The 15,263-nt window shown below is 39.4% G+C and overlaps 2 protein-coding genes, 1 long non-coding RNA gene and 1 pseudogene across 16 annotated transcripts in view; 1 reads left to right on the forward strand and 3 right to left on the reverse strand.

Annotated features, from left to right (window-relative positions):
• Nucleotides 1-15,263, forward strand: part of RNF38 (ring finger protein 38) — a 141,676-nt gene that overhangs the window by 102,452 nt on the left and 23,961 nt on the right. For all 14 annotated transcript variants that reach the window (XM_064380000.1, XM_064380002.1, XM_012463381.3 and 11 more), the window contains one exon: nt 8,887-9,100. In XM_064380000.1, the coding sequence (XP_064236070.1) occupies nt 8,887-9,100 (214 nt within the window). The remainder of the gene's footprint in view (nt 1-8,886; nt 9,101-15,263) is intronic.
• LOC105724619 (uncharacterized) overlaps nt 1-15,263 on the reverse strand; it is an 88,150-nt gene that overhangs the window by 12,257 nt on the left and 60,630 nt on the right. The window lies entirely within an intron of this gene.
• LOC105724505 (large ribosomal subunit protein P1-like) lies at nt 1,172-4,067 on the reverse strand. The gene is made up of 2 exons (XM_064375459.1): nt 3,885-4,067; nt 1,172-1,591 (listed from the first exon to the last, which is right to left on the reverse strand). Exons 1-2 carry the CDS (start codon nt 4,065-4,067, stop codon nt 1,214-1,216), a joined length of 561 nt encoding a protein of 186 aa, XP_064231529.1. The 3' UTR covers nt 1,172-1,213.
• LOC105724618 (large ribosomal subunit protein eL6-like) lies at nt 4,487-5,405 on the reverse strand (annotated as a pseudogene).

The following is a 15,263-nucleotide window of genomic DNA, read 5'->3' on the forward strand; positions in this document are numbered from 1 at the left end:
TTAAAAGGCTGACAAAGCTGGCCACCATGGCTCACACCTGTAATTCCAGCACTTTGGGAGGCCGAGGCAGGCAGATCACCTGAAGTCAAGAGCAAGACCAGCTTGGCCAAAATGGTGAAACCCTGTCTCTACTAAAAATACAAAAATTACCTGGGCGTGGTGGCGGGTGCCTGTAATCCCAGCTACTCTTGAGGCTGAGGCAGGAGAATCGCTGGAACCTAAGAGGCGGGGTTGCAGTGAGCAGAGATCACTGCCCACTGTGTTCCAGCCTGGGGGACAGGGCGAGACTCCATCTCAAAAAAAAAAAACAACAACAAAAGACTAACAAATACATGTACCCAGCATCTAGGTAAAAATAGTGTTATTGATCCCTTAAAGGCTGCAGGCGCTACTCTTCACCTTCATTTTTCTTGTTCTGGAATTTTACATTATTCCCTGTTCAGTCATGGTTTTTAATACCTATGAATAGACTGTTAATATGATTTTGGTTTTTGCCTGTTTTCATTTGAAAGTATTTTTTGTTTTTCTGTTTATTTATATATATATATATATATTTATTTATTTATTTATTTTTTGAGACGGAGTTTCGCCCTTGTTACCCAGGCTGGAGTGCAATGGTGCGATCTCGGCTCACCGCAACCTCCACCTCCTGGGTTCAGGCAATTCTCCTGCCTCAGCCTCCTGAGTAGCTGGGATTACAGGCATGCGCCACCATGCCCAGCTAATTTTTTGTATTTTTAGTAGAGATGGGGTTTCACCATGTTGACCAGGATGGTCTCGATCTCTTGACCTCGTGATCCACCCGCCTCGGCCTCCCAAAGTGCTGGGATTACAGGCTATATATTTATTTTTTATTTTTGAGACGGAGTTTCACTCATTGCCCAGGCTGGAGTGCAATGGCATGATCTTGGCTTACTGCAACCTCTGCCTCCTGGGTTCAAGCAATTCTCCTGCCTCAGCCTCCCAAGTAGCTGGGATTATAGGCATGTGCCACCACGCCCAGCTAATTGTGTATTTTTAGTAGAGACAGGGTTTCTCCATGTTGGTCTCAAACTCCTGACCTTTGGTAATCCGCCTGCCTTGGCCTACCAAAGTGCTGCAATTACAGACATGAGCCACCGCACCTGGCCTCTGTTTATTAAGCATTCTGTTTTTATTTTTATTTTTTTAAATTTTAAGTTCAGGTTTTTATTGAATGCATTATAAAAGAGGTTTAATCAAAAACACCAAAGCCCATGTTATCACATTCCTTGGATTCTTCTTTCTTTGCTTCCACTTTGTTCTCCTCAGTTGGAGCAGCAGCAGCAGTGGAGACGGCAGGACCTCCTGCTGGAGCAGCGCCAGCTGCTGGAGCAGGTCCACCAGCCCCTACAGTGCAGATGAGGCTCCCAGTGTTGATGTTGGCTAGGGCCTTTGCACACAAGCCAGGCCAAAAAGATTCAAAATTGACACCAGCTGCTTTAATGAGGGCATTGATCTTGTCCTTCTTATCATGGTACAGAATGAGGACCAAGTAGATGCAATGCAGGCGAGCTCCAAGAGAGAGGCCATGACATGGGCGAATGTGGGGCTGGTGCTGCTGTACGTGATGCTAGTAGACGGATGAAGTGAGGGCCACACCCCAGTTCAGCCTTAGCTTTCTCAGAAGGACTAAGCACCTTAGTGGCAGCTGAAGAAAGGCAGCATTTTGTTTTTAATATTGGTAGCAGTAGCAGTAGTTCTGTTACTGTGATATATAATGTTCCATTATGTCAATGTACTACACAATTTATGTATCTGCTATTATTGTTAGCTAGTAACTGTGCCCAGTTTCTTAAATTTTTTTTTTTGAGACAGACTTTGACTCCTGTTGCCCAGGCTGGGGTGCAGTGACATGATGTCGGCTCACTGCAGCCTTCGCCTTCCAAGTTCAAGTGATTCTCCTGCCTCAGCCTCCTAAGTAGCTGGGACTATATGCACCTGCCACTACACCAGGCTAATTTTTGTAGTAGAGACAGGATTTCACCATGTTAGCCAGGCTCATCTCAAACTCCTGACCTCAGGTGATCCACCTGCCTGGCCTCAGAAAGTGCTGGGATTACAGGTGTGAGCCACCACACCCAGCTCTATTATAAACAGTTCTGTTAGGAACCTTTGTGTGCACATCTCTGTGTGTACACATGCAAAAGTTTCACTAGGATGTAAGTCTAGGAGTAGAACTGCTACGTCATAGGAAATGACTTAGACCAGGAAGGGAGTGTCAGAATGTCTGTTTACAGATGATGATAATAGTAACTCTCTTTGAGTTCTTTGAGAAGCATCATGGTCTTTGCTCATGGCAACACAAAGGAGCAGTAGAAAGTATTTACCACCCAGAAAATTGGCTCTACTGTTTTTTTTTTTTTTTAGCAGTGTGTTTTATTCTGCATTCTGTTCTTGTTTACTACTTAATATAGGTTAGCTATAAGCATAGCTGCTAGATTTTCTTCCCAAAAACAGGCTTTGCCAGGCAGGCGCAGTTTCTAACACTATTATCTAGCAGGATTTCAGTTACAATGGTGAGCACAAAACTAGGTATTTGAAGAAAACAAATGAAGTAAAAGAGGGATACTATTAATAAATTCAGTTAAAACAAAGAGCTTGAATAAACCAGGCCATTAAACTCAATTAACAACAAACTTCAAGAAACAGTAGAACAAGCAAGATCGAATTTTAGAGTATGTGTAATATGAGAGATGTAAGAGGGAAAGGAATGAGGGATATTGTTCTCATGAAAATCAACTAGAAATGTTAGCTGGTAAAACTAAATAGACAAAGTGAGTTCAATCTGGAAGATCAAGTGGAGGAACTTTTCCAGAATATAGTGTAACAGGGCAAATGAAAAATGTAGAAAAGTGAATTTAAGTATGCATACAGAGTCATAAGTTCTGAAAGTCTACTAATATTTCCAGAAGAAGACAATACAAGAAAATTTAAAAATATATATATAGGCTGGGCTCAGTGGCTTACACCTGTAATCCCAGCACTTTGGGAGACTGAGGTGGTAGGATCACCTGAGGTCAGGAGTTTGAGACCAGCCTGGCCAAAGTGGCCCAACTAAAAATACAAAAATTAGTTGGGCCCACATGGTCGTGTAGGCCTGTAATCCCAGCTACTTGGGAGGCTGAGGCAGGAGAATCTCTTGAACCCAGGAGGCGGAGGTTGCAGTGAGCCAAGATCACACCCTTATACTCCAGCCTGGGCGACAAAGCAAGACTCCGTCTAAAAAAAGAAAAAAGTAAAATCATTTTCCAGAATTGAAGAAAGATTGAGTTTTGAACAGGATCTTGCTGAAATTTTAGAGCCATACAGCAAGGATAAATAAAAATTTGCAAACATCCCAAGACAGAAAATACTATCCATAAAGAAATGAGAAGTAAATTGACCACAAACTTCTTAATAACAGCATCAGATATAAGAGGACAGTGGACTAAATCTTGAAAGTTATGAGAGGATTTTTTACTTTGAAGTCTATCAGCTGATTTACAATTAAAGTGTAATGTCAAAATATAAAAGCATGTTCAGCCGGGCGCGGTGGCTCACGCCTGTAATCCCAGCACTTTGGAAGGCCGAGGCGGGCGGATCACGAGGTCAAGAGATTGAGACCATCCTGGTCAACATGGTGAAACCCCGTCTCTACTAATACAAAAAATTAGCTGGGCACGGTGGTGCATGCCTGTAATCCCAGCTACTCAGGAGGCTGAGGCAGGAGAATTGCCTGAACCCAGGAGGCGGAGGTTGCAGTGAGCCGAAATTGCGCCATTGCACTCTAGCCTGGGTAATAAGAGTGAAACTCCGTCTCAAAAAAAAAAAAAAAAAAGCATGTTCAAATATTCAGAGACTCTGAAAGTTGGTAAATAACAGACAGATCCTTTCCCTATATCCATGGATTCAATCAGCTGCAGATTAAAAATACAATACTCTTGAGATGCGTAACCTGTGAATACAGAGGACCATCCTTTTGTATCCTTGGGTAGGGCCAACTTTGGGACTTCAGCATCCATGAATTTTGATATCCAAGTGGTGCACTCCTGGAACCAGTCCACCATGAATACTGAGGGATGACCATATTGTGAAATAATTGTACTCTGTCCAGGAAGCAGTGTAAGAAATGCAGGAAGTGTAGGGTTCAAAACCATTGGTTAGCAAAGTAAACAAAAATGACATACTACTAAGTCTGATTGAGGGTTTGTTGTTTAAAACAGAAATATGGAAAAGGTCTGAACATGAGATGGGGATGGAGCAGAGAAGTTCCCCTTCCGCAGAAATGCTGATTAGATGGTTTTAGAAAAATGGAGATATGTGTTTGAAAATTTAAGACTAATGACTAGAAGAAGAGAATGTATAAATTCTAATTTAAATAAACAACATACGTAGAAAACAGCTGCTAACAAAAGGCAGAAAAGTGACTCCAGGAGGGAATAGCTTTGTACTATTTACAAGTTTCTTTTTTTTTTTTTAAAAGGTAATCAGTTATTTAATTAGATTATTAGGACATTTAAAACACCAATTTGTGAGGATAAATTCCATTTGTCAGGGCAAACACAGATCGCAGGTAGCCCTGGAGCTGAGGAATAGCTTTGATTTTTGGTAAAATTTGTGAGTCCACAGCTTTCTGATCAATCTTGCGCTGCTCTGTAATCTCGTATTTCTCTTTTTCTGTGTCGAAGATCTCACCTTCCTGGTGTCTGGGCTTCCGCAGCTTCTTCTTCTTGAAGTAAGCATCAGTAAGATGTTTTGGGATTTTTACATTGCTGATATCAATTTTGGTTGAGGTGGCAATGACAAATTTCTGGTGCGTTCTTTGCAGAGGAACTCGATTGAGGACCAGAGGTCCAGTCACAAGTAACAAGCCACTAGCCTGCTGCTTCAGGAAAACCACCCTCTTGCCCCTGTGGCATCCAGTGAGGATGATCAGAATGGTCCCGGGAGTAATGCTGGCTCGAAGTTTTCTTACACACTGACTAAAGGGTTTTTTGCCGTGGCTCAACAGCTTTCGAGGCAAATCTTCAGTAGGATAATACCTAGGCGCATTTTGCGAAGTTTAACCACCCAGGTACCGCCGTTTTTGTCATCACCAACTGGTTTTGTAACAGTTGCAAGAACCTTCTCCTTCTTTTTCTTTTCAACCTTGAATTTAGCCGCTGAGTACTTCCTCTTGTACATGGCCTTTCTGGAATACATGGCAGATCGGGAATACCTGCCAATTCCTCTGACAAGAACAGGATTGTGGCTGCAATGGGGCTTCCCCTTCTTGGGGTTTTTAGCCTTGAGGTTACCCTTTTTCTTTTTGCTACCAGCATCAGCCTTCTTGGCTTCAGGTTTCTTCTCTTTAGTATCCGGCTTCTCAACTTTTTCACCCGCCATCTTGCAAGATGGGAAAGAGAACTAAGGCCCCGGCTTCCGGTCTATATCACAAGTTTCTTTACCCAAAACAAAATTACAAAGTTTGTATCTGTCACAGGTGACATTTGTCAATCTTACTTACTGTTTTGTATTTAAAGATTTTTCAGTAGTTCTGCATCTTAAATGTTCTGCCACACAAAGGCACACAAAACAGATTTAATGAGAGAGAATACAGGAAAGATCAGAATTAAAATTGTGAAATCTGTCAGCATGAGGACTGGATCTAATTTTGTGATTAGTTTGAGAGCTACTAAAATTATTTTTGGTAGGGAAATGAGATCAAGTGGCAACAATTGAGAGAATAAATAGTATTAAAAGAGGCTCTTTGGTTTGTGGACAGGTTGGGTATTTTAAGGGAGATGAGTGATCTGAGCATATACTATTTTCATTTTACAGTGCACATTTTTTCAAAATTTAACATCTAATGAAGACTTAAAATTGGTATATCATATCTTCTTGGCCACTTTTTAGCAATGCATAAAATAGTCCTTTAAAATGTTTTTATAGGTAAAGAAATGTTGCGATGTGCACATACATGAACTAGCACTGTAATGTTTCTTTAATCTGCTGTCTTAGCCCAGAAGTCATAACTCCCTAGTAGCAGAGAGCACAACTAGCACCTGATCTTGGCTTCCAGATACCACTCTATAGTCAAAGGAACCAGAGATCTTTGTAGAATTGGTTAATTCCAGGGCTTGGGTAGAGAAACTACAAGATGAGTCTGGAGAGATTGTGGTGCAGATACTAAGGAAGTGCTCAGAAGAATGGGGACATATTGAAAGAGCACAGGGGCCAAACTGAAAGTGTTGCCACTGGAATAATCTGAACAACAAAATAAAATGATGGACAAAAGAAATATAAAACCCAAAGAATAAAATAAATATCTGAGTCTATGTTGGTTATAAGTAACTGAATAACAAACAGCTCTTTCTTATAGACGATTTCTAATTAATGTAGAACTAAGAAAAATAGAAAATCACCAATAGAACAATCTAGTAGTGTTTGCTGCAGGTTCCATCCATGCATGCTAAAATTATTGGTAAAACTTTAAGCAGAAGTAGGATATTTGCCTGTTCTCAAAGTATCTTCACCCTAATATTTGGTAATTACCAAAGGAAGAATGATGGCTTTGTGTGGAGGGTCCAGGTGATTATTGTTGTATATGACCATTCATGCATATTGATGTCGTATGCCCCCTTCATATGATGCCCCCTTCAAATGATATATCACCTCTGCCATATCTTTTCCAATAACACATAACCTTAGGCCTATAACATAATGAGAAAATAAACTCAGGATGAGGGGCGTTCTGCAGAATGAATTTCTACTATATTCAGAGGTGTCAAGGACATGAAAGACAAGGGAAGACTCAAACTGTCACAAATTGGCGAATATTAAGAAGACAAGACAATGCAATATGGGTTCCTGCATTTGGATTCTCAAACAGTGAGGGGTCAATAGTGGAAAAATCACCATACATTCTATAGTTTAGTTAATAGTATGGTATCAGGATTTTTTTAATTTTGATAATTTTTCTATGGTTATGGAAGATACTAACTCAAAGGGAAGCTGGTTGAGAGGTATGCAGAAACACTATATTAAATAATTACCTCAAAATGTCTTTATGGCCAGGCGCATGGTGGCTCACCTCTATAATCCCAGTACTTTGGGAGGCCAAGGTGGGCGGATTATCTGAAATCAGAAGTTCGAGACCAGCATGGCCAACCTGGTGAAACCCCATCTCCACTAAAAATACAAAAAAAAAAAAAATAGCTGGGGGTGGTGGCACAGATACCTTTAATCCCTGCTAGTCGGGAGGGACTTGAGCCTGTTAGGCGGAAGTTGCAGTGAGCCGAGAGATTGCGCCAGTGTACTCCCACCTGAGTGACAAAAGTGAAACACCATCTTAAAAAGTTTTTAGTCCTAAGGTGGAGGGCATCTTGAATTCAATAAAATACAGTAACTAGATTTTGAAGCAAAATGCAAAAAGCATTATACTAAAAATAAACTTAGAAGAAACAATTAATGGAGCAAGAAGTTGGAGGGATGGTAGCAAGAGCATCTTTGCAAGTTGATCTCATAAAGGAATGCCCCTTGTTCTTTTAAGATTGGAGAATTTGGAGTAAGAAGAAACAGATTTAGAGGAACACAGGGGGAAGATTAGGGAAAAAGTGACTGATCTCAGCAAAGAAGATTGCCGAAATGACACTTGGAACTCTTCCTAGAAGGGAGATGTTTGACCTCCTTTGCCCAATGTAGAGTACAATTTTAATGAGGCCAGCTACCTTTTCAAGATGGTTTTCTGCTGAGCCACTGTAAAAAGCAGTGGAGGTGAATTGTGAAAGTTTAGAGAAGGGCAAAATGAAAGTTTAGTCATAATAAATGTTTATTAAAACTATGTAGATGACTAGTACATGGAGAGTAAATGTGACTTGCTTCAATAAGCAAATTTTCTCTCTCTCTTTTTGTTTTTATTTTAAAGACAGGATCTCACTCTGTTGCCCAGGCTAGAGTGCAGTGGCATGGTCTCGGCTCACTCCAGCCTCTGCCTTCCAGGCTTTAGGTGATCCTCCCACTTCAGCCTCCCAGGTGGCTGGGACTACAGGTGCACATCACCACGCCTGGCTGATTTTTTGTAATTTTGGGTAGAAACAGGGTTTCGCCATGTTTCCCAGTCTGGTCTTGAACTCCTGGGCTCAAGGGATCCACCTGCCTCAGCTTTTCAGAGTGCTAGGATTACAGGCATGAGCCATTGCACCTGGCCCAACAAGCAAATTCTAATTTAAAATTCTATATAAATATATACACCCAGTGTATACCCATAAAAATTAAAAGTTAAAATTTTATATGTTCTTGGAATATTTATGTTGATGCTGTCTCTCAGTCATATTCATTCTCAATCATATTTATTGTGTGTTTACCCGGTTTCTATTTGCAGTTGTCAGCACATTATATGTCCTTTGGTTATTTCATGTTTTTCTCTTATTTTGAAAAGGTATCATTTGGCTACATAGGAACTATGTCTTCTGTATGTGTTAGCTAAAAAGACAAAAAAGTGCCTATTATGTGAATGAGGAATACTGAAAAGATATATACAGATTAAAGTTCATTTTATTATAATGTTTAAGAAGGGAGAAAATAGTAGGTTAAATCATATGAAATTATTGATCTTAGACTTTTTTACTTATAAAAAGGGCAATTTCATATCATACAAGAAAAAATTTTCTGTAGCTGTTGATTTCTAAATACTTTCAGAGATGAATACCAGTACTGTTTTCTTTCATTATTTTATGAAACATACACCTTGTATTTAAATTTCTAAGAGCTGGTGGCGAATTTTAGCAATTCTTTAATACTGAAGCTTACTTTAGCATATACTGTTGATACCAAAGAAAGACAATACAGAATCCTGATGGATCACAACCATAAACATAATGACTTTCTTTTTGACATTTTTTACAGTCCTCCTGTCAGGCGCCAGAGAGGAAGAAGGGATCGTCTGTCTCGACATAATTCCATTAGTCAAGATGAAAACTATCACCATCTCCCTTATGCACAGCAGCAAGCAATAGAGGAGCCTCGAGCCTTCCACCCTCCGAATGTATCTCCCCGTCTGTTACATCCTGCTGCTCATCCACCCCAGCAGAATGCAGTCATGGTTGACATACATGATCAGGTACAGTAACAGAATGTCTTGGAAATACAGAAGCTGAAATTCTGTGGCAGTTTGAGATTATTTTTTGGCTTTTTTTGCAAATTTCTTTTAATTTTACCTAAAAAGTTATTTAAGTTCCTCATTCCTTTTAATAATTGAGATTTAAATTCTACACAGGTTCCATAGAAGAAAGTTGAACTTAAAAAAATTAGGGAGCCTGGCACCATGGCTCATGCCTGTAATCCCAGCACTTTTCGGAGGCCAAGGTGCGCGCATCACTTGCTTAGGAGTTTGAGAGCAGCCTAACACAGTGAAAACCTGTCTCTACTAAAAATAGGAAAATTAGCTGGACGTGGTGGCAGATGCTTGTGGTCCTAGCTAAGGCAGAAGAATCACTTGAACTCAGGAGGTGGAGGTTGCAATGAGCCAAGATCACACAACCGCACCGGGTGACAAAGTGAGGCTTTGGCTCAAAAAAAAAAAAAAGATCAACGTTATGAAAGCTTAGAATGAATTCATGTATGGCTGATTTGAAATTATTGATTTAAGATTAATAGGAAATAGCAGACAGCTGGTAGTTTGAGTACACATCCCTGTTTCCCTTTCCTTCCATTTCTTCTGGAATAATTCAATAAGCAAGACAATTGGGTACATCTTTGCTTATAGGTTTCCATAGGTCTCCAAGGAGATGACAGGTACAAGGCTACAATGCTTCCTTTCCCTTTTTTTCCTACCCAGAACTGAAGGACTAGCTGAGAAGAGGGATTGCCTATCTTCAGAGCCTGAGGATGAAGACCACAATTTCATGGTTTTCTGTAGAGTTTCTCAGGTCAAAAAAAGACATATATCTATACATGTCCTTATAAAAGTTGCTGGATTTTAAGGATAAGGGGAAAATCTTGCAAGTTTATAAATCGAAAAAATTACCAGAGAAAGCTAATGAGAATAGGATCTGATTTTTAATCTACTGCACTAGATAATAATGATATATAGTGACAAGAGAAAACATCTTACCCAATACTGTTCTTATGCCAGGCATTTTTATTATGTTTATAAAATACTTTTAAAAATTGATTATGTAGGAAACCTTATTATTTGTGGCCATAACCTGATAAAAGTATGGATATAAATACTGGAAAAAAAAACAGTTTGTATCTTTTCTCCACCCCCTTGAGCAAGAAAAGCAAAATAGAAGAGTGTTTACAAAGTCCCATTTTGGTAAGCATAACAAATATGTATATAACTACATATATAGGACTATACGAACACAGAGAAAAACATAGAGAAATACATAATAGGCTTGTAGGGTAAGTGCTAAAGTGAAGAACTGTGGTTAGTGGTGGAGAGCCAAAGAAAGAAAAGACTGCATTTCAGAAAAGGCAACGTCTCATTTACATAGTAGTGTTACGTGTTGAGTCTGTATATTGGAATATGAGAAGATTACATATATAAATAACCAGAACAACACAAGAAGTAGAAATCCTGAGCAGACCAGTAGCCATGGCAGAAATTATAAAAGCATAACAAGTCTGTCTTTAAAAATTACACCTGGGGCTGGGCATGGTAGCTCATGCCTATAATCCCAGCACTTTGGGAGGTTGAAGCAGGTGGATCACCTGAGGCTAGGAGTTTGAGACCAGCCTGGTCAACATGATGAAACCCCATTTCTACTAAAAATACAAAAAATCAGCCAGGCATGGTGGTAGGCACCAGTGATCCCAGCTACTAGAGAGGCTGAGGCAGGAGAATCACTTGAACACAGAAGGTGGAGTTTGCAGTGAGCCAAGATCTTGCCACTGCACTCCAGCCTGGACCACAGAGCGAGAGTCTATCTTTAAAAAAAAAAAAAAAAAAAATCTGAATTCTTGTCTAACCTTTAAAGAACTAGTAATTCACAGGCCGGGCATGGTGGCTCACGCCTGTAATTTCAGTACTTTGGGAGGCCAAGGTGGGCAGATCACTTGAGTTTGGGAGTTTGAAACTAGCCTGACCAGCATAGAGAAATCTCATCTCTTCTAAAAATACAAAAAATTAGCCGGGTGTGGTGGCACATGCCTGTAATCCCAGCTACTCAGGAAGCAGAGACAGGAGAATTGCTTGAACCTGGGAGGTGGAGGTTGTGGGGAGCCAAGATTGTGCCATTGCACTCCAGCCTGGGCAACAAGAGCAAAACTCCATCTCAAAAAAAAAAAAAAGAACTGGTAATTCCAATTCAAACTATTCTAGATAATAGAAGAAGATAGCTTCTAAATATATCTTACGAAACTAGCACAACCTTAACAATAAAACTTCATCATTACAAGAAAAGAAAGCTGTTGACTAGTTTCCCTCATGAATACAGATGAAAAAGTTTTAAATAATAAACTATAACTAGTGGTGTATTAAAAGAATAAGCTTTTTCCAGCAGGAAGATATGAGAGCAATTTTTAAATTAAAAATAAAAATAAAAGAATAACCTGTAGGAATAACCTATTTTAATATACCTAGTGATGTATTAAAATAATAACCTAATAGTGAACCCATCTTGTATGGGTTCAATATTAGGAAATCTTTCAGATAATTGGTTTCATCACATATAAATGAAAAATATTAATAGGTAAAAGAAATATAAATCTAGCTATCATTTCTTATTAGAATGTCTTAAAGTATAAAAAGGACTTGAATTTTCCGTATGTGGTAGGAAGGCTTATTGATAGCATTCCTTTCGCTTGAGGTCAACTGAGTGTGCTAAATAAAATATTAAAAGTATCCCAAAAGCATTAAAAGAGCTAATAGATTAGAAGAAATTGCCAGACCTAAACCTAAGGCAACTGGGGTGCTAGTTCTGTCCTTTAGGCATTTTTTCATTTGGGTAAACCTCAATTTTAATTTTGAGTCTGTAAGGAGGCAAAGGGGACAAAAATCAAAGACTATTTAAAAAGTTTAAGGTGTTACTTCCTATATAGGAGACCTTTCCTACATAAAATAGCAGGCACCTTAAATCACTGTATACCTAGGAAACAGGGATATCTGGTCACTAGGATAACAACAATTCACATCACTCTGTGAAATCAGTGAAAATTCATTTAAAGTAATCGGTACTTAAGGGGCATAGAAAAAAGAGGCAGTTACTTCCTGAAAGAAGGAACCTTCTTTTTGATTCTCAAATAATTCCTCCAATAATTTTTCAAGGACAGAGGGCTTTAATTGAAAGCCAATAGAAATAGACCTACAGTTAATTCACCTACTTCAAACATCATGCTTAAAGGTGAAACTTGGAGCACTTTTCTGCTGATACCTGGAATAAACCAGGATGATCATTATTACCATGTCTATTCAGGATTGTTATATAGGCTAAGTCAGCAGAAAAGGCAAAAAGAAAAACGTTTCAGAATAGGAAAAGAACAGGTAACACTATCAATATTTGCAGTCAAAATGATTATATTGATAGAATATCACAAAGCATCTTAGATAATTGTTAGAATTAAGACTCGAGCAGGGCGTGATGGCTCATGCCTGTAATCCCAACACTTGCGAGGTCAAAATGGGTGGATCACAAGGTCAGGAGTTCAAGACCAGCATGGTCAAGATGATGAAACCCTGTCTCTACTAAAAATACAAAAATTAGCCAGGCGTGGTGGTGGGCACCTGTAATCCCAGCTACTAGGGAGGCTGAGGCAGGGAATTGCCTAAACCCAGGAGGTGGAGGTTGCAGTGAGCTGAAATTACGTCACTGCACTCCAGCCTGGGCGACAGAGTAAGACTCTGTCTCCAAAAAAAAAAGAATCGAATAGATTGAAATGTTACAAAAAATATATATAATCAAGTATGTTTTTAAATACCAAAATCAGATAGCATGAAAAGCTTTTAAAAAGATACATTAACACTGAACCACCCAGACATACTAATCAATTGCAATATGTAAAGCTGCTTTTTTTTTTTTTTTTTCTCTTCACCAGAAATTCAAAGGAGTAAAGCTGCTTTTGGATTCTGTTTGAGAGGAAGGGGAAAAAGGTCTAATAAAATAATTTATTTTGATTTGTTGACATAATTAGAATTTTGAACACGACTCTGTGTTTGATTTTAAATAACTTTCTTTTAAAGATATGATAATAATGCTATTGTAGTTAAGTGTTCTTATTTTTTAGAAATGCATACTGAAAGGCTAGGCGCGGTGGCTCACACCTGTAATCCCAGCACTTTGGGAGGCCAAGGCGAGTGGATCATGAGGTCAAGACATCAAGACCATCCTGGTCAACATGGTGAAACCCCGTCTCTACTAAAAATACAAAAATTAGCTGGGCGTGGTGGCGCGTGCCTGTAGTCCCAGCTACTCGGGAGGCTGAGGCAGAAGAATTGCTTGAACCCAGGAGGTGGAGGTTGCGGTGAGCCGAGATCACGCCATTGCACCCCAGCCTGGGTAACAAGAGCGAAACTCCGTCTCAAAAAAAAAGAAAAAAAAAAAAAGAAATGCATACTGAAATATTTTTTTGAATGATAGGTTCCTGGTATTTGCTTCAACAAAATACATGAAACTGTGCATTATATTTGGGTGGATTGGCTATGGCTTAATGGTTTGGGGGCTGGGTGGTGGATATTGGGGTTTATTTTACTGTTTTTGAACATGTTTGAAATGCTCCAAAATAAAAATTCAAAGAAAAAAGTACCACTGAAATAATCATAGTAATACTAAAGAAGTATCAGTCTTGGCTGGGCTTGGTGGCTCACACCTGTAATCCCAGCACTTTGAGAGGCTGAGGCGAGTGGACCATGATGTAAGGTGTTTGAGATGAGCCTGGCCAATATGGTGAAACCCCGTCTCTACTAAAAATAAAAAAAATAGCTGGGCGTGGTGGCGCGTGCCTATAGTCCCAAGTGCTCGGGAGGCTGAGCCAGGAGAATCGCTTGAACCCTGAAGGCAGAGGTTGCAGTGACCGAGATTGCATCATTGTACTCCAGCCTGGGTGACAGAGCAGGACTCTGTCTCAAAAAGAAAAAAAAAAAAAGAAAGAAGTTAAGTGTCAGTCTTGACAAAAATGCTTTAAGACCACTGTGTAGAATACCAAAGCATTATTGAGAGAGTTTAAAGAAAACTTACTTCATTATTTATTTTTTGAGATGGAGTTTCACTCTTGTTGCCCAGGCTGGAGTGCAATGGCGTGATCTTGACTCACTGCAAACTCCACCTCCTGGCTTCAAGTGATTCTCCTGCCTCTCCCTAGTAGCTGGGATTACTGGTGCCAGCCACCATGCCCGGCTAATTTTTTGTATTTTTAGTAGAGACGGGCTAGTCTCAAACTCCTGGCCTTTTCTGCCCACCTTGGCCTCCCAAAGTGCTGGGATTACAGACATGAGCCACCGCACCCAACCACAAGAAAACATATTTAAATGAGAGATTTTACGTGAAAGATCCAGTTTTGTAAAAGCCCTTAGTTCTCTAAAGTGGCACATAGAATAGAATTAGTATAATCCCAGATAGAAATAGTGTAATCCCAAATAAATTTTCAGTAGATTTTTGGTGTAACTTGAGAAGATGATTTTGATGTTTTTATGACAATTTTAAAGACCTGGAATAGTCTATAGCCATAGAAAGCAAACTACTGATAGTTGTTTCTATAAAATTTTACTGGAACACAACCACGCCTATTTGTTCATCTGTATTGTCCTTGGCTATTTTGTGCAGAGACCACGGCCCACAAACCTAAAACATTCACTTCCTGGCTCTTTAAGAAATAATTGGCCCACTGACACCCTGGTCAAAGGTGTAGATAAAGTATTTCTCAGAGTATGAGCTGAATCAGCTGAGCAGTAGCAGCATCACTTAGATATTTGTTAGAAATGCAGATTCTCAGACTGTACACTAGACCGACTTTGGGTGTGGGACTCAGCAGTCTATTTTACTATGCCCTCCAGATGATTCTGATGCACACTGTAATTAGAGAACCACTGTTCTGTAGTCTTGAAAGAACAGATGGGCAAAGTAGTTTCTCCAATTATTAGGAATTATTATAAAGCTATAGTAATGAAGACATTTTTTGCCAGCATAGTCAAATAAGCTAATGAAATAGAATATAAAACCTAGAAGTAAGCCAACACATTTTCTATGAATATAGTCATATGCCACATAATAACATTTTGACCAACATACCACATATACAACAGTGGTCTTACAAGTTTATAATACCAACTTTTTACTACATCTTTT

This window comes from Aotus nancymaae, unplaced genomic scaffold (assembly GCF_030222135.1).
Source record: "Aotus nancymaae isolate 86718 unplaced genomic scaffold, 86718_ANA_hifiasm-v0.15.2.pri h1tg000003l, whole genome shotgun sequence".
Lineage (NCBI taxonomy): Eukaryota > Metazoa > Chordata > Mammalia > Primates > Aotidae > Aotus > Aotus nancymaae.